Consider the following 19,299-nt stretch of genomic DNA (forward strand, 5'->3'; position numbering starts at 1 on the left):
ACATGGGGGGAGCGTGGGAGCATGCGTATGCATGGGGGGTCGTACACGCATGTGCAGGGGATGGGGCATGCAGGAGGAGCATTGCATTATGGGTGTGGGCACACACAAATGCGTGACAGCGCACGCACGCACGCTTTTGGCACCCGAGGAAAAAAAGGTTAGCCGTCACTGGTCTAGGGTGTTGCGAGGAAGATACTTCTCTGTTTGAATTCTAAAATCTCAAGGTGTACTTTCGCTTCTTCATTTTGTGTTACTTTGTCTATTTTGCAGCCCCGCCAGTTCTTCCTTGCAGGTGAGTGATAGTTCTTGTAGATATTTCAATGAACTATTGTTGCTATTTGTTCATGCCGTTGTTTGTGATCAGTCTGTGAACAGCTAACTAAGTGGTCCACTGATTCTTCAGCTCCTTTACAAGACATGGTATTTGCTGTCTGTTGCTGCCTTCTCAATTTTAGCTTTGTTTGCATTTGTCTTTAAGGCTTGGTCTTGTGAAGCCAGAATTAGCCCCTCTGTTTCTTCCTTCAGCTTGCCTGCTCTTACCTATGGCCAAGCCCTGTTGCCTGTTAGGTTTTTTTTTTTTAATGTACTGGCCATGTACATATACTTTGCTATACTTTTTTCTTTTCTTCATTTGGTCTTCTTACAGACCAAAGTTTGGTCACTTTGGTATTTAGCAAGCGTTTATGGCAGGGGTGAAATGCTCCCGGTTTGGCCCGGTTCAGCCGAACCGGTAGCGATGACGGCCGGTGGTTCGGAGAACCAGTAGTGATGGCAGCTCAAGACTCTGCCTACCCATCTGGTCATCATTACTTCCTGGTTTTAACCAGGAACTAACATGTTTTTTACCCTCTGAGCATGCACAGAAGGGTTTGTGCATGTGCAGAGGGTCAGTGCGCGGGGCGCCTACACTTCCAAACCGGTAGGGAAGGTAAGTAGATTTCACCCCTGGTTTATGGTATACCGGAAAGCTGTGGAGAGGGTGGTGAGGACGGCAGAAAAGATTATTGGAAGTTTACCCCCTTCTGTCCAGGACATGGCATATAAGGGATGCTTGAGCAGGGTCCACAGGATTGTCTGGGTTGCTACACCTCCTCTTCATGACCTGTTTTCCTTTTTAAATTATGGGAAGAGGCTTCATGGTATCCGAAGCAGAACATCTAGATTCAGTCAGTTTTGTTCCATATAGCATCAACCATGTGAACTCTCAAGTTTCCTCTTTCCGCTATGCATTCAAAACAGATAGTGATTAATATATAAGTTTTCTTCCAGTAGTCCTGCAGTTGCTGGCCTTGACTACTCAGCCAACAGTACTGAGCCCTGTAAGCCCATTTGTCACCAGATGTCCAGAAAATCCAACAAGTAGCACAGTCCTTATTGACCCAGGGGACAACCCATCTGATATGGGTCTCGGTAAATTACTGTGTATCTCCCCATTTCGTTTATGGGAGAACCACTCTTTGTTCCGCTCCTTTGATGAGACCTGTCCAAAATGGTTGAGCCTCTGGCATAGCTCCCGTCTTCCTTAGAGCACAGAAACCCACAACTACATCAAGGCAATGCATCACTGAGGGATTATTATATTTGCAGATTCTCAAAAAGCAATAGTTATAAGACTTCAGATATATGAAGGTTTTTGAATGCATAAAGAGAGAGAGAGAGAGAGAGAGAGAGAGAGAGTCATTCTGTAACTACGCTGTTATAGCTGTATTTATTCAGAAGACATGAGACATGATTGACAAAAGATATAATTGAGATACCTGTCTACAAGAGTGGGGAGGAAGAGAGATTTTCTTAAGTATTACTGTAAACACCAATAAAATAGAGTAGCATTCACAACAGGTTTAAACTTAACACGATTTACCTGTGTGGACGGCTGTCACTTTTCCTGTTTTTCTGGGGATATTCTTCAATGACACCTTGAAATACAGGTCCTGGAGACTGATTAGATTGGGTGTATGGCAACATTCTCATGTTGTTGAAGACTTCACATGACCCAAGAAGAAGAGTTCCCTTTTTTTTTCTCGGAAGGGTACCATGGATAGAAACATCTTGATGGGTACTAGAATGAAGTTCATCAGCCAGAACGGGTTTGCTGCTCAACAGATCCATGGAAGAGGCCAAGGGAAATTCATGGTTCAACTGCATATCCCGTGGAAGACTTGCAAACTTCCCAGCTGCTATCATTCTTTAAGTCTAGAAAACAAAAATAGAACATACTGGGCATTACGAAACATGGAAGCCTTCTTGTTCTATGAAAGTAAAACAAATGAGGGTTTACAGACACAATACCTTAAATAAAAACATTTTTTGGAGGAGAATGTACTGGCCTCCCCATAAGACTATGGAGACTACAAGAATGTGGAAGTGAGCAGCAATGAATAGGAACCCAGCCGTTTACACCAAGCCAATTGCTCTCATTTTCCCCAGCACTCACTGTCTGCTGGATTGAGATTACTACAGTAAATGATTAAAGGCTTTAACCGTCTTATTCCTTCTGGGATTTCAAGAAAATTATTCCTGAACTGCTATAAGCAGCCAAGAAAGAGCAATCTTGATTAGTATCGCTAGTGGAGCAGGCAATCTATTAGTAGCTGAAGAACAGCCTATGAGGGCCACTGGGGGGGTGTTTGATCAGTATCTCCCTTTTCCAGTTCAACATAGGAATTATTGAATCTGTCATCTGCACATCTGTAACTGTCTGGTTTGGTTCTGCAACCCAATAAGACAGACACAGACTTCAGAGGATAATTAGAACTGCAGAAAAAACAATTGCTACCAACCTGCCTTCCATTGAGGACCTGTATACTGCACGAATCAAAAAGAGGGCTGTAAAAATATTTACAGATCCCTCACATCCTGGACATAAACTGTTTCAACTCCTACCCTCAAAATGACGCTATAGAGCACTGCACACAGAACAACTAGACACAAGAACAGTTTTTTTCCCAAACACCATCACTCTGCTAAACAAATAATTCCCTCAACACTGTCAAACTATTTACTAAATCTGCACTACTATTAATCTTCTCATCGTTCTCATCACCCATCTCCTTCCACTTATGACTGTAACTTTGTTGCTTATATCCTTATGATTTATACTGATATTGTTTCCTGATTGCTTAATTGTAGCCTATGACTGTCATTAAGCATTGTATCATTAAGTGTTAAATTTGTACCCTATGACTATCATTAAGTGTTGTAAGTGTTGTACCTTATTTTATTTATTTATTTATTTATTTATTTGATTTTTATACCGCCCTTCTCCTGAAGGACTCAGGGCGGTTTACAGCCAACATAAGAACAATTTTATAAATAGAATTAAAAATATTTTAAAAATCTTATTCAATTTGGCTAACCCCATTTAAAAACTATAATAGAGAAATGATAAAAAACCCCAATTAAAAACCGTAGTGTATTAGGCCAGCCCTGCGCGGTAAAACAGAAAGGTCTTGAGTTCACAGCGGAAGGTCTGGAGGTCGGGGAGTAATCGTAACCTCAGAGGAAGCTCATTCCAGAGGGTAGGTTTACTATTTATTTCCAATAATCCATATATTATTTATATTGATATATTGACCATTATTTGTGTTGAAAATGTTGTACCTTGATGAAGGTAACGTTTCTTTTATGTGCACTGAGAGGATATGCACCAAGACAAATTCCTTGTGTGTCTAATCACACTTGGCCAATAAAAAAATCTGTTCTATTCTATTCTATTCTATTCTATTCTATTTATCAGTCAAATCAGATTTTAGGACAATCTAAAGAATAGTTTTAGGCATTCACAGAAAAATAGTTAGACTTAAAATCCAGGTTGTCACTACATTTGCCATCACACTTTCAATCAACCCTAACATATTCAGCCATTATGTAGAAGTAGGTGATGAAAGCAAAATGGGAAACTTCATAACTACTTGTTGACATCTTTTCCTCAGTCTCGTGCATTTATAATAGTTATCGCTTACCCAATAAAGCAAACGGAGAAGGTATACACAGTACTGTATCCAAATCATTTTTGATACCCAGCATGGGACCAGCTCTGATCACCAACTGCAAGTTTACTCTAGTTCTAACCAACAATATAGCATTTTATGTATTGCTTTGCCACAAAAGCAGCAGTTTTAGACCAGTCACTGTGTGTTGCAAATTGTGCCAGGATTAGTGTCTCAAAAACACACCTGCAGAAGCATTTCAGGAAGTTAGGATATTTTTTACCCACAACATTTCTCTTTCTAATTGTTATTTAATGCCCCAAGTTCTAAAGCAGGTCAAACTTCAGCCAGGAATCATTAACTTCAACAAAGGTGTCAGAGATGACTGATATCGTACAGATAATCCTCAATTTAAGAGATTAGCAGTATAAACTTGGCAAAGGGTGCCACTTGGGGGGGAAAAAAAACCTTCTTTCAGTAGCATAAGAATAATCCCTGTATTTCAGAAAGATCTACTGAGACAGAAACAGTTAACTGGAAGTCTTGTTTGTGGCTCCTTTGAGTTAAGGACATGTCGTTGCAGTTGTCTTGGCAGTAATATGGAAATGCTTTGCCAAAGTCTGCTTCTTCAAGGATATTTGTCAACTTCCCTGTCTAGTCTACAGTTTGGCATTCTCTGGCAGCCTCCCATCTACCTACTAACCAGGCCTGACCCTGCTTAGCTTCCAGGTTCAGCTAAAATAAGCCAAGGGCTGTTACCTACTGACAAGCTTAGGGTATATCTAAATATCATCATCATAAGAATAATGTATCAAAAAATATTTTAAACCTTGGGACTTGGGTAACAAGAAGTGGAATTCTATTCATGAGTTGGAATAGTTTTTCTACTCAGAAAGGGTAAAACAAACCTGCATTATTGGAATGGCTTTTTTATAACAGATGCAAATTGAAGGGACCTTAAAATAAGATTGTAAGAGAGAAATCAGTTGTAATAACTTGAATGGAAACAAAAGAGTCACAGCAAGGACTTATGACAGGATGTTCCACTTGGCGGGTATCTTCCAGAGAAAGAACCTTTTCATTGTAGCGTATCAATCATGAGGTTCTCTTGTGTCCACTTTATGGCATTTTAATTTGGGGTGTTGGATGTTGATACTGATTTTACATTTTAAGCAATTTTTGAGAATTTAGGAATAGCATACATACTTTTGAAGGTTATCATGTGAAGCACTTTATTATTTTGGTTTTGTAACCTTTCAGATGTTTGGAAGTTATGTAAGTGTTAATGAAATAGATCCATGATGGAGAACCTATGGCACATGTGCCAGAGGTGGCACGCAGTGCCCTCTCTGTGGGCACCCGAACTGTCGCCCCAGTTCAGCCCCACCGCGCATGCGCGCGCGCCTCCTGCCACCCAGCTGGTCTTCAGGTCTCTGCCGCATATGCGCGGGGGTGGGGGCGTGCAGGGGGACGCATGTGCATGCACGGGGTGGAGCACATGCAGGGGGCCGCACGTGCATGCGCACGTGCAGGGGTGGGGCAGGTGTGCGGGGGAGTGCACGCGCATTGCATTTTGGGAGTTCAGGTGCTTTGGGCACTCGGTCCAGAAAAGGTTAGTCATCACTGAAATAGATCATCAGAGTTAGCTACGGTAAGAGTCATGTACAGGAATAATATCCTCAAAATATTTTTCTCTTCCTGCTAAAAATAAATAAGGACATTTTTAACATTTATTCCAGAAACCTGTTTAGGAATCATCTGTTTCCTCTGCAGATTCCCATGTCTTAGTGAATTATCTATACAAGTAATAAACAGTCTCCCAGATGCAAAGTAAAAGCTGAGTAATTAACATAGCAATTATCTATGTATCCCACCCTGGAACTGGCTTCCAGAGAAACCTATGTAGAATTGAAACAGCTTGACAAAAAAAAAAAAGACCTGTGCCTTTGGAAAGAGACACTGAGATGCTAATCTTAAATGTTATCCTTGTTGAAGAAAAGAAAAGCACTCTTTCTCCCCCCACCCACTTCAAACTCAGGGCTACATTTCATCTTGACTGGTGTGTTGGTAGTTGTCTGCTAAACATGGAGGGGGACTATTCATTGTTAATGCCACATTAAAAATTAAAACTAAAGGCAACTTTTGCAGTTGTTCTGGCAGTTGCATGCGCCAAGTCTGGGGAACTACATGTGATTCTGTAGCAATCAGGGTGGATAAAAATCAATGGTGTTTTTTTAAAAAAAATTAAAAAATCAGATTTTTTAAAATTTAAATTGGATTTTTTATCGAATTTATTTTAATAAAATGCTTTTGGAGTAAAAATCTACCTAAAGATAGTTTTCTATTTAAGATACATTAATAATTTAGTTTATTCAGCAGGAATAGAATAGAATAGATTTTTTTATTGGCCAAGTGTGATTGGACACACAAGGAATTTGTCTTGGTGCAGATGCTCTCAGTGTACATAAAAGAAAAGATGGGTTCATCAAGGTACAACATTTACAACACAAATGATGGTCAATATATCAATATAAATCATAAGGATTGCCAGCAACAAAGTTACAGTCATACAGTCATAAGTGGAAAGAGAAATGGAGCTTAGTTATGTAGCATGAGGCTGTATATTCTGCAACATTGGGACTGTCAGTGAGTCAGCAGCAGGTCAGAGGAGCCGCTGCGGGACAGATATGAGAGTTGCCCTTTAAAAATTATGATTTAAATCGAGCTGGTTTAAATCAAGCCTTTTTACTAGTGACACTACTAGTGGCAATTTAAGACTCTTGGCTTCAATGATTCCTTTTGCATGCTGTACATCACTCCTAGAGCAAACCAATAACCAATGAAAAAGATGCTGGTAGATACTTTAGCGATACCTCCAACAAGCATAAGTTGTAGCTTTTGCTATGTCTGAGAAGTGTAGACATTACCGATTTTGCAGCTTCAAACTTTAAAATGCAAGGAAAGCAGGGTCTTCAGAAAGAAGTACTGCTTAACAACAGTAAAAAGGTAGGAAATATTCTTTTTTTCTTCCCCTGCCAGGGAAAGCTTAGTCAAACAACTTCAAAGGATGGATCAAGATGTGGGAGGGTTTTCTTACAAAGAGATATGGAAATGAGCCTCTGGATGCCCCAGGTTTGCTGATGTGCCATACCCAGAGTACAAAGTTGCTAGCTCTGCAAACCATATAGCTTCAGGCTATTTTCCTTGGCAGACGGGATTATCTGTCAGTTCTTTATATGACAAAAATTATAATGAGGTCTATTAGGGTTGCCAGTTTTGAATCAGCCCCTAAAGTTCTGCTTTTTACAGCAGCTGGATCAGCCAACATTTATTAAAGGGCAATGTTAAACTACTATTGTTTTCTATACATCAGTTGTTTTTAAAGAGGCGGAAGAAAATCAGTTTTCTTATTTTGGTTCATCTCCAGTTAACCTTGTGGCTTGCACTATCCATTCATGAGGAATCCAAATTTCTATACACACTTTCTATTTTATAATCCAAATGAATTGGCAACCTTTATGACTTCTTTTATTTGTAAATTACTTTTACGAAAGTTGAAATTGTTATTTTCCCAGAATGACCCAAATATTTTCTGAGCTCAATTTTAGAGAAGGCCATGGTAAAGAAGCACCAAACCAAAGTAAATGAAAAAGTAGATATCACCATGCCTGTTTGATCAGACAATGTAACCAAAAGACATCTGGAAATTTTTGCTTCAGCTAAATCAAAAAAAATCTTTCATCAATTCTGACAGAGTAATAGTACTCATTTTTTTTAAGAAGGTTATTGATTAACCATAATAAACAGAGTCTAATGTTTGGAGTCAAGTTTCATTAATAAATGCTTTTATTAATTAGTATGATGATTTTGGAGAAATTGACTCATGGTAGACATCAAAACTAAGAACATAGAGGCCTTAATTAAGTCTGACAAGACTCTGAAATAATTAAATTCAGTCACATCCAGTGGGTTCCATGAAGTCATTCTTTACATATTATGAATCACTAAATCCTATGTAATTACATTTTGTACTTTTTTCAAATCTGATTTGTAAACATTGGCAATACTGTAGTTCAGTTACTATGGTTGGTAGGAGTTTGCAACATTTAACCCTCATTTGTTTAAATGAGATAACCATTTCCTTGTTATCTTTGGCCATTATTTAGGCAATAGAGACATTAGGTGATAGAGGTCATTCCACTGATTACAACAGACAAAGTTGCTTAAAGTAAACCAGAATATCATAACCCAAGGAATACTTAACACTATTATCTTTGGAATCTTTTCTTTATATTGTCTGGAAACTGGAACATTCCTAATATAGAACTTTTCTGCTATTCTTTATTCAAATTTCCTACAAGAAGGAATATCCGTCTTCTTGGGACCACATGGTTGGCCTAGGGCAGTAATGGCTAACCTTTTTGCTGTCCCATGCCAAAAGCGGAGGGAGCACAAGGGGTCGTGTGCGCGTGCCCACACCCATAATTCAATGCACCCCACCCTCCTGCTCATGCGTGCATGACGCCCCGCGCTCCCCCTGCTTTTGGCACGTGATGGTACAGTGGGCCCGGTAGGCCTGTTTTTTGCCCTCCCCAGGGGCTTTCTAGAATCCTGGGGAGAGCCAAAACGGCCTTCCCCATCCCCCAGAAGGCCCTCTGGAGGCCAGAAACGTCCCATTTCCTGACTTCTGGTGGGCCCAGAAGGCTCAAAAGTCAGCTGGCCAGCATGCGCATGCACTCTGGAGCTGAGCTAGGGTAACACTTGCGTGCCCACAGATATGGCTCCATCACGGCCCTAGGGTTTGGCCATGCAACACCATTTAGATTCCCCAAAGGTGCCCAAGGACTTTGAAAGAGATGTGCAGCATTAAAATATTGCAAAATCTCATATAGCAATAGGATCATCTTTTAATACCTTGGCAACCTTGTGAGAGATGAAAATTTACTGATTTTTAATTTTGGCAGAGTGCCTAAGCCATCATATGAGATTAGCCACTAGAATGTTCCTGAAAAACTGAAGGCTCAGGGAAGGACTTGGGCACAATCAGAAATATAGTACTGTTGAAATTAAGTAAAACCAAACAAAGCTGAGCTAATCAAAACCTGGGGTCTCTGTGTAAATTGGTGGGCTTTTTCTTTAAAAAAAAAACTTATATAAAAATACTGTGAGCAAGGTTAAAGAAAGGAGAAGACAGAAGTTCTACCAGCCAAGAAGATAAGCATTTGTCCATATAATCAGTCAAACTTAGTTCAATGGTAAAGTACCAAATTAATATGACATAAATATAAATTAATCAATACAACTTTTGCTTGGTCAGTTGATATTGCGAATACCTGTTGGACCAGACCGAATACAGGTAGTCTTCAACCTACGACCACAATTGAACCCAAAAGTTATGTTGCTAAGTGAGAAATTTGTTAAGTGAATTTTGTCCAGGGGTGAAATCTAAAAATTTTCCCTACCGGTTCTGTGGGCGTGGCTTAATTGGTAGGTGCGGCTTGGTGGTCAGGTGACTGAATGGGCATGGTCAATAATAATAAATAATAAAAATAATAAAGTATACAAAACTTGGGAGGCACTGGTCTACCTTCTTTAAAAATAGAGGCCTCAGTCTACCAATTGCCTTTTACTGAGAGGCCCCAGTCTACCTTCTTTAAAAATAGAGGCCCCGGTCTACCAATTGCCTTTTACTGAGAACCCCGGTCTACCAAGTGCCTTTTTTTGGCCGGCACCGGTCTACCTTCTTTAAAAATAGAGGCACTGGTCTATTAGCTGCCTACAGCGCTGATCAGCTGTAGTGCGGCCCTTTGAAGCAGTCATTTAAGGCCGTTTGCAGCTATATCACCACCCAGAGCTTCAGGGACAGAGAAGAGGAACAACGAGGCGTGGGCAGTGGTGGTGGGGGCAGGGATTTTTGCTACCAATTCTCCGAACTACCTGCCCCCATCGCTACCGGATCGCGGGATCCGGTCCAAACTGGGAGCACTTCACCCCTGATTTTGTCCCATTTTACGACTTTTCTTGACACATTTGTTAAGTGAATCACTGCAGGTGTTAAGTTAGTAACGCAGCTGTGTAAGTGCATCTGGCTTCCACAGTGACTTTGCTTGTCAGAAAGACGCAAAAGGCCTTATGACGGGACATGACCCCGTCATAAATACAAGTCAGCTGTCAGGCATCCAAATGTAAATCACATGACCATGGGGATGCTGCAGCGGTCATAAGTATGAAAAATGATCATAAGTCACTTTTTTTCCCCTGTGCCACTGTACTTTGAAAAGTCACCAAACAAATGGTTGTAAGTCGAGGACTACCCGTATCACAGTTGCAAAGTTTTGTCAGATTTGATTCAGGCCCTGATTACAAAACATTTTCTTCTGACCAAAACTTTTGTCTTTTGCTGCTGTGTTATGTGTTTAATAATGATAATGGAATCCAGATCAAATAAAAGTGGGATTCTGCTCCGAGACACTTCAAAGGACTACAGATCTATTTAAAATGCATCTCTAGAAACAAGCTCTCTTCTCTTATTACCAGGGGATGCCTAAAACCATAACAAAAACAGATGCCAGGACCAACAAAAACATTCTTTTCATCTCCTTGTCTTGTATCCTTTTCTTTTAATGTATGATAGTACAATTACCTCTGGGACAGTCATTAATCCTTAGCAAAGTTTTATTAAACTTCAAAATGCACATTTATTTTAAAGCCTCATTCATTTCATGTTAATTTCCGAGTGAAATTATTTCGGATCATACCCTTTATTTAAAAAGTAAATGCTAGCAGTCTTGAATAGCTTGGCAATAAAAGGTACGGATAATTCTCGACTCATCATCACAATTGGGACCAGAATTTGTATGGCTAAACAAGGGGGTAGTTAAGCAAGTCGGGCCCAATATTGCGATCTATTTTTGCCACCGTTATTAAGCGAATCGCTGCAGTTAAGTGAATCATGTGGTCCTTAAGTGAATCTGGCTTCCCTCATTGACTTTGCTTATCCTAAACTGGTTGAAAACGATGATCACTTGATCTTGGGACTCTGCAAACATTAAAAATACTTACTGATTGCCAAGCACACAAATTTTTATTATGTGACTACAGGTACAATTGATTTACAACAATTTGTTTAGTGACCTCTCAAAGTTACAAAGGCACTGAAAAATGTGACTTATGACCCTTTTTCACCGTTACGACCTTTGCAGCATCCTTATGGTCACATGATCAAAATTCAGTTCCTTGGCAATTGGTTCGTATTAATGATGACTGTAGTGTCTTGGGGTCACGTGATCCCCTTTTGCGACCTTCTGACAAGCAAAGTCAATTGGGAAGCCAGATTCATTTAGTTACTCACTGATCAACTGCAGTGGTTCACTTAACAACTGTGGCAAGAACGGTTGTAAAATGGGACAAAACACACTTAAAAAATTCCTCACTTAACAACAGAAATGTTGGGGTCAATTGGGTCCCAAGTGGAGGACTACCTTCATAGGGATGCTATGATAGTTGTAAGCACAGGGGCTGGTTGCAAATAACTTTTTTCAAGTTATTGTAACTTGGGTAAATGATCACTAAACGAATGGTTGTAAGTCCAGGACTAACTGTCTATCGACATTCTCAGTCATCCAGGTCCTGGATGTCCCAAAGGTGCTTTTTTCAAGAGGCAACTGGACTTTCTGGTTTTTCTTTGAAGACATTTCACTTCTCATCCAAGAAGATTCTTCAGCTCTGAAGAACCTGTTTCTGAAGAGCTGAAGAAGCTTCTTGGATGAGATGCAAAACGGCTTCAAAGAAAAACCAGAAAGCCCAGTTGCATCCTGAAAAAGCCTCTTTGGGACACCCAGGACTAACTGTATTAGAACTCTATAGTGCCCCCATATTGAAAGGCCAAAAATATGCAAGGCTAAACATGCATCCCTTGTCTGTCACTTAGAGAAAACCTGACTTTTCCAAAGATTATACTGCTGCTTTGAAGGGGACTCTTATGATCCTAGAAAAAGATGCAGCCTCTTTAAAGAGTACAGGTAGTTCTCAATTTACAACTGTTCATTTTATGACCGTTTGAAGTTACAACGGCACTGAAAAAGTAACTTATGTCCGTTTTTCAAACTTACGACCATTGTAGCATCCCCATGGTCATATAATCTAAATTAAGAAGCTGACTTATATTTATGACCGGTTGTCCTGGGGGCATGTTTTGTTAACCTTTTGACAATCAAAGTCAATGAGGAAGATTCACTTAACAATCGTGTTACTAATTTAACAACTTCAGTGATTCACTTAACAACTGTGCGAAACAAGGTTGTAAAATGGGATAAAACTCATTTAGCAAATGTCTCACTTAGCAACATAAATTTTGGGCTCAATTATGATCGTAAGTGGAGGACTACCTGTACTGCAGCTGAAACTGTGTGCTCAGGAACCCCTTTTTAAACTTTCAATCCAAAGTGCTGCGCCACTCTAGAAGTTAGAAATTTCCCAAGTCATTCCAACAGCATTTAACCTTCGTTCATATATTTTCTGCTTAAACGATAATATTTTGAAAGACATTTTCCAGCCAGGTTAATTAAAAAAAAAAAGCCTGCAGAAAAGAATGAAATTTAGTGGTTTTGCTACTATTGAACTGAAAATTGGTTTCATTTGAAGAAAGGGAATTGCACTTTCATTTTTCTCGAGAGGAACATTACTCCTTAACATACCCAAATTATTTGCAGAAAAGATTATTAATATTTCAACAGGAGAGATCAAGCCCAGTGTATTATAAGAAAAAAGAGTATTAAGCAGATTGTAGACCCGCCTAGTCTGGCATTCTGTTCTCACAGTGGTCAACCAGAAAAAATTCAAAACTGAACATGAAAATACATCTCCCTGTCACAAACTGCCTCTGTAAGAATCAGCTATCGTGATTATCAACTACCAATAGCAATATTCTATATGAATCTATTGACCTATTAAAGCCAATTAATCTGTCAGCTAGTGTCATATCCTATCCTAGCAAAGTCCAGAATTATTAAAACAAAAAAGTGGTTTCTTTTGCCTTGAGGATCACTGGATGACTTTGCGACCATCCTACTTTTTGGTGTGATTTATGTATTTCTATCACACCCTCTTAATCGCCTTCCTTCTACACTTAAAAGTCCCCAATAATACTATTTGTTCCCAATAGGAAGCTGTTATAGCCCTCTGATGGGTTCACATCAGTGGTAAGTTTCAAAAAATTTTATTACCGGTTCTGTGGGCGTGGCTTGATGGGCATGGCTTGATGGGCGTGGCAGGGGAAGGATACTGTAAAATCTCCATTCTCTCCCCAATCCAGGGGAAGATTATTGCAAAATCCTCATTTCCTCCCAATCAGCTGGGACTCGGGAGGCAGAGAATAGATGGGGGTAGAGCCAGTCAGAATTTTTACTACCGGTTCTCCGAACTTTCCAAAATTTCCACTACTGGTTCTCCAGAACTGGTCAGAACCTGCTGAAACCCACCTCTGGTTCACGTAGCTCAGCACTTTGGCAAGCAGTAGTTACCCTAGCCAAAATACTTTTCACCTACACAACTTTTAGGGCTCTGATTTGTTGAGATTTTAGCAATTACAAGTTTAGCCCAACTGTTTTGAAATTCTGGTCAGAATTAACGTTGTTTTATAATCGGACTTATTTGAAATAAGGTGACAGTCTAGGGTTAGGCAAATATTTTGGAGTTCTAAATACATTTGGAATTGTGAGAACCTATCATAGCTCCTCTCAGGAAATGGTTAGCATAGCTGGCTGTGCCAATTACAAAATAGTACAAAAATACAATTTACAATAAGTTAAGCTGGTAAAGAGATGTTAGACCAGCTTATCTTGGTCTTTTGAGGGAGGGGCAGAGGGTCACATACATATGAAATATAGGGATACAGTCATCCACCGTACAGACTAACAAATAAATGCCTGTGTATCTTAAGAGCATTCCTGTAAATGAGGGAGATGCAGGAAGCTGGCTGGGCTTTGCTGTCCAGCCACCCATTCAATCATTTTATACATTACAACTTTTTTTTTTAAAAAAATAATCAGTGGGTGGAAGTATTTGACAGGTGTCACATTGCATACCTGACATTTTTCTGTTGACCAAGGAAAAACATTCAAAAGCCACATTAAGTTCATTGAAGGATTTCAAAAATAAGAAGTACATGCTTTGCAGTTTCAAAGAATTGCTCATAGGCAAAACAAATCCAACAAGAGAAATGACTGTGAAAAACAAGCGGTTGACAGCTAGGCCATGTTGGCACAAAACTGCTGTCTTACATGAAATGTGAGACATTCTACAGGTAGTCCTTGATTTACAACAGTCTGTTTAGTGACCATTCAAAGTTACAACAGCACTGAAAAAAAAGTGACTTATGTTTCACACAACCACTGCAGCATCCCCATGGTCCTGTGATCAAAATTCAGACGCTTGGCAACTGACTCATATTTATGACGGTTGCAGTGTCCCAGGATCATGTGACACCCCCCCCCATGCAACATTCTATCAAGCAAAGTCAATGGGCAAGCCAGATTCACTTAATAACTGTATTACTAACATCACAACTGCAGTGATTCACAGTGGCAAGGCAGGTCGTAAAATGGGACAAAAGTCACTTAATGACTGTCTTGTTTAGCAACGGAAATTTTGGGCTTAATTGTGGCCGTAAGTTGAGGACTACCTGTATTAGGTCCTACCCTGTATGTAGTGGGATTCAAATAATTTAACAACCGGTTCTGTAATGACTGGCTAAGTGGGAGTGGCCATGGTGGGAGTGGCCATGGTGGGCATGGCCAGGGGGATGACAGGCATCACTTGGCCTCCTGCACTCCCCCTGCGAGCAAAAAAGGGTCACGGGGGGAAGGACACGCCTCCCCCGGCGCTCCATTTTGGGCCTAGTAGGTGTCCCTGCAACCTCCTGGGAGCGAAAATGGGCCAGGAGGGGGGGGCACGCTGCAACCCCCCCGCTCCCCATTTTGGGCCTAGGAGGCCTCTCTGAAGCCTCCTGGGAGCAAAAATGGGCTATGGGGACTCCTGGAATGGGCAGGGCAGGAAGGGGCGGGATGAGACCAGTTAACAATTTAACTACCGGTTCGCCTGAACCAGCCCAAACCGGCTGAATCCCATCACTGCCTATATGGCCAGGAGGACTCTACCAAATTTGCTGAGAAGAAAAAGAAAATCAGCGCCTACTTGTGGTATAATGTGGTATTATATTATAACTGCAGACACAGACAGAATGAATGACATCTAGACCAGTAAAGCTTTTGCCAAAATCCTGTAATCTTTAAGGCTTAGTTATTTCACCTCTATTCTAAATTAGAATAGCCACCTCAACAAAAGCTCCCAAAAAATTTGTTTACATATAATGTAGTGATATAGAAAACATCCTTCGAGGCCAGTTCAATTCATGTCCGTGTTGCCCTCTTGGCAATATAACGGCAGTAATTCACCATTGCACAATTTTAAACAATACATTTATAGATCATAAATAATAACAGTGCAGTTTGTGGTCTCCTTCTTCATCCCTAGACAGACTTCTTTCTTTTCTTCTGCATGGTAAGTCCATCCATTGTTCTCACCCCATTCAGTCACCCTGATTTCTGAGAGTTGTCATGGATACGCTATGTGAACTTTTCCAGCCAACTAACTTTCAGTAAACCTAAATACCTTTGGAAAGAATGGACTTTCAGAGGGGGATGGACGAGAGGGAAAGGAAAATAATGAATCCCACTAAAAGTGGCTTATTGGTATACTCAGACCTTGTTTTTATTAACTCATCCAATTAAATCAGGGAAAGAATGTCATCATCCACATTGGAATGCTTTCGGGGCAAAACACATTCAAGGCAAAATGATTTAAGTGTCAGTTACAGTGATAGTTAAAATGCCTCCTATGGGATTTTTAAGCCTGTTCAATTTATCTGGATTGGGTTCAGAATTACTGGAGCCGCTATTTGCCCCAATAATGAAGGTGAGGTTGACAAAACATATTCACAATGGCATCCCAGGCAGTTTTCAGTCTGATTTTGAAATCATGGTAATTCCAGCTCTCCCTATCTCTAGAGATAAAGCATTGCTTTAACATCAACAGCTCACAATGGCTCCCTAAATCCTTTCTGTTGTCTGGCAGCTTAAGATTTGTATCAGTCCTTCATAAATGAAAAAAAAAGAGAATTCAGGATGAATCATAGCCAGAGAAGACTTCTCCTCTTTCTTCCTGCTCTTTAGAGCAGTGTTTCTCAACTTAAAGCTGCGTGGACTTCAACTCCCAGAATTCCCCCAGCCAGGAATCCTGGGAATTGAAGTTCACACAGCTTAAAATGGCCAAGGCTGAGAAACACTGCTCTAAAACAAACACAACCTGCAGTTCATTATTTGACAAACAAATAAACAAAACAATGTGGTTGGCCGAGTCATAAGACAACCCACTTCTCCTTCCTCTTTACCAACTTTCCAAACCGAGTGATGTAGACAACTATTCATCTCCCAAAATCATATTTTCGAGAGAGACTGATACAGAATGATAGTGAGGCTACCAAAGTCCATTTTATTGAAACAAAAAGGCAGTCTAGGCAATAAAGGGGTGGCGTGGCGAGAATAGAAATTAATTAATAGTAACTATAGAAATTACAAATGTTTAAAGGATTTATTTCTAAGGGTTTATACTGTACTTCATCGAAGAATAATTTTTCTATTCGGCTTTTGGAACCAGCTGAGTTTACAAGGGTGGAAAAAATCAGATAGGAGACTTCATGGGAAAATTCCATTACATCTCAACTTCCATAGTAGTTGTTTTTTTGTGTTTTTTTTTTTGATATATTTTTTAGGCACTCTTACACCTCAATGCATACAACAGTTGATAGTTAATGAAGCAAATATTTCTTTTATTAACCTCTCCCAAATGGAAAGTTCAGTTTGATCGCATTAATCACTACCAAAGTTACAAAAACACAGACATGAAACAAATTTCCTGAACAACCAGTGTAAGAGATACATTGCAAATTCAGCATCTTGGGTGGGGTTTTTTTTTGAAGGGGGAATGAGAAAAAAAGGCACAGTGAAAGCATGAACATTGATACCAATCAGTATTATCTATGCTGTTTCTTCTGTGCCATACAAAGTTTATGGAGTACAAAAAAACAAACCAAAAAAACAACAACACCCCAGAACAATTCCCAAGGACATTATAATCTAAAATCTGACACAAAGTAACAAAGAGAGGCAGGAAAAACTGTGATTGTTGCAATGACTAAGACTTACTGTAGGGAAGGGCACAATAGTAGAGGATCTCATCATGAATCATACAGTATTTATTATTATAAATCGTGAAATCAAATTTAAAATACCATTTCATCAAACCCGTTTTGGCTTGTTACAAATACCTAGCCAATTATCCCAACAGTAAAGTATGCAATATGTGAGTAGAGGGGGGGGGATGCCAATTGTTAAAATGACTCATATCAGCCCTTTGCCATTCTATCACATTCCTAGTATATTTTCAAAAACTCAGAACATCTTTAAACGAATCATTCTAACAAACGACCCCAAAAATCCACCCTTCACTTTTCCATATATCAAATGACCAGCTCACTCCCGTGCAACAGTCTTTCCTTGTTGTTAGTCATCAGAGTTCACCTACCATCATACATCAGTCTTTGTGGTAATTGTGTTGGAGAAAGTACGCACAATTTCTATGCCCACAAGCCCTTAACACATACTCTCCATTTTTACTCACAAAATGCCCAACCAAAGGAGGAAGAACACTATATTTTCAGTACCCAAACCTTTTAGTAACTGATCTGGAAACTTTTAAGTTTGATTCTGTAGTTTTCTGGATATTTACCTCAATAGTCTAAGCGGGACTTTGGGGTAGACATGCACAAGCATCAGCTGAACTAGTAGTTTTTTTTTATTTATCTATCTATCTATCTATCTATCTATCTATCTATCTATCTATCTATCTATCTATCTATCTATCTATCTATCTATCGTTTCTTTGACTCCCGAAGGAATCCCCGAAGTTTGGTAGCCAACATTTTCGGAAATTGGCCCCAGCGTTCTTCCTAGGATTGAGAGAAGCTGACCCGCCTAAAGTCACCCAGTTGGCGTCTGTGCCGAAGACAACACTTGAACTCAGCTCCCGCTAATCCAGCGCCTTAACCTCTAGTCCAGACGGACTCCCAAACCAGCATTAAAGACGATATGCATAGCCTTGCCTTTGCATAAATGGGTAGGTAAATTGTTCTCAAAGTTCTATCAAAACCCGCTATTTCAGAACCACTACTGAGAAGTAGTAGCGGAACTACTACCGTTACTGAGAAGGAAAATAAAAATAAAAACACCCCCCGGATTTTCAAATTAGAACCCCGCTCTGAATTCGAACCACTTACTTCTGCGAAAAGGAAAAGAAAAGAGGGAGGGGGGGGGAACGAACGATTTCAGTCCGCTTTCGTCTCCACGAGTTCGTGCTTAACTCCCGGCGACATCGGTCAATCCATCCCTCGGTCCGGGGAAACAAAAAACAAAAAACACGCGCAACTTCGCGATCTGCCCTCCAGCAGCCGGACTAACGCTGGGCAACTGCACCAGCAGCCCCGCAGCCAGGACTCTTCCCCCGAGTTAACCTGTCTTCGAGTTTCTGCTCCGCGCTTTCCCAGAGTCGCTCCGTCCTCATCCCGGGCATTTGCAAAGCTAAGCAGGCGCCGCCGCCGCCGCCTCTCTTACCTTGCCTGGAGCAGAGGGAGGGGAGGCGAGGGCGGGAGGAGCGCCGCGAGGGGGCTCGCGCACCGTTGCCAGCGAAGGGGAGCTGCTCTCGCTCGCTCTCGGTCGCGCGCGCGCGCACCATCGGGCGCGAGCTCGTCCCGGGTCTTTTGGCAGCCGGTCAAAAGGTGGCTCGCGCGAGCCGCTGAGGCCAGGGCTGAAGCGTCGTCCGCGGCTCGGGGTTTCCCACTCCCGAAGCGATCCCTCAACCCGGCGAGCGACGCCGGGGGTTGCCCGCTGCCAAGTCGGGCAGCAGCTGCAGACAGTGGAGAGGGCGGAGAACAAGGCGGGCACCGGCCTTCCTGGAGTGATTTAGGGCTGCTCGGTTTCCGCCCCAGCGCCGGGCTGTGGCCCCTCTACGTGATTGTCATTTGCATAGGGTGACCTCCTCTTGCCCCATCCTGGGGCTCTTTTGGAAAGTGTTTTCTGCAGTCTTCCACATCTAAAATAATTGTCTTTCCTCTCCCCAAAAAAAAAGATTTAAAAAAAATTATTATTTTTTTACTGCCAGTTCTAATTATTCAACTAAGCAGTTGGAAGTGGCAGGGTGTCACTGGGTCCATTTCCCTCCCTTGACTGGCATCCAATGCCCACAGGAGAATGTGTCA

General features: G+C 40.9%; 1 protein-coding gene across 2 annotated transcripts in view; it reads right to left on the reverse strand.

Moving 5' to 3' along the window:
* BCAR3 (BCAR3 adaptor protein, NSP family member) overlaps positions 1-18,940 on the reverse strand; it is a 110,819-nt gene extending 91,879 nt beyond the window's left edge. The window contains exons 1-2 of one of the 2 annotated variants that reach the window (XM_058175949.1): positions 18,656-18,940; positions 1,862-2,193 (exon numbers count right to left, since the gene is read on the reverse strand). In XM_058175949.1, coding sequence (XP_058031932.1) covers positions 1,862-2,184 — 323 coding nt within the window. In that variant the 5' untranslated portion in view covers positions 2,185-2,193; positions 18,656-18,940. The other variant, XM_058175948.1, reaches the window with a different exon arrangement.
* Positions 18,941-19,299: the final 359 nt, after the last annotated feature.

Source organism: Ahaetulla prasina, chromosome 3, assembly GCF_028640845.1.
Source record: "Ahaetulla prasina isolate Xishuangbanna chromosome 3, ASM2864084v1, whole genome shotgun sequence".
Classification (NCBI taxonomy): domain Eukaryota; kingdom Metazoa; phylum Chordata; class Lepidosauria; order Squamata; family Colubridae; genus Ahaetulla; species Ahaetulla prasina.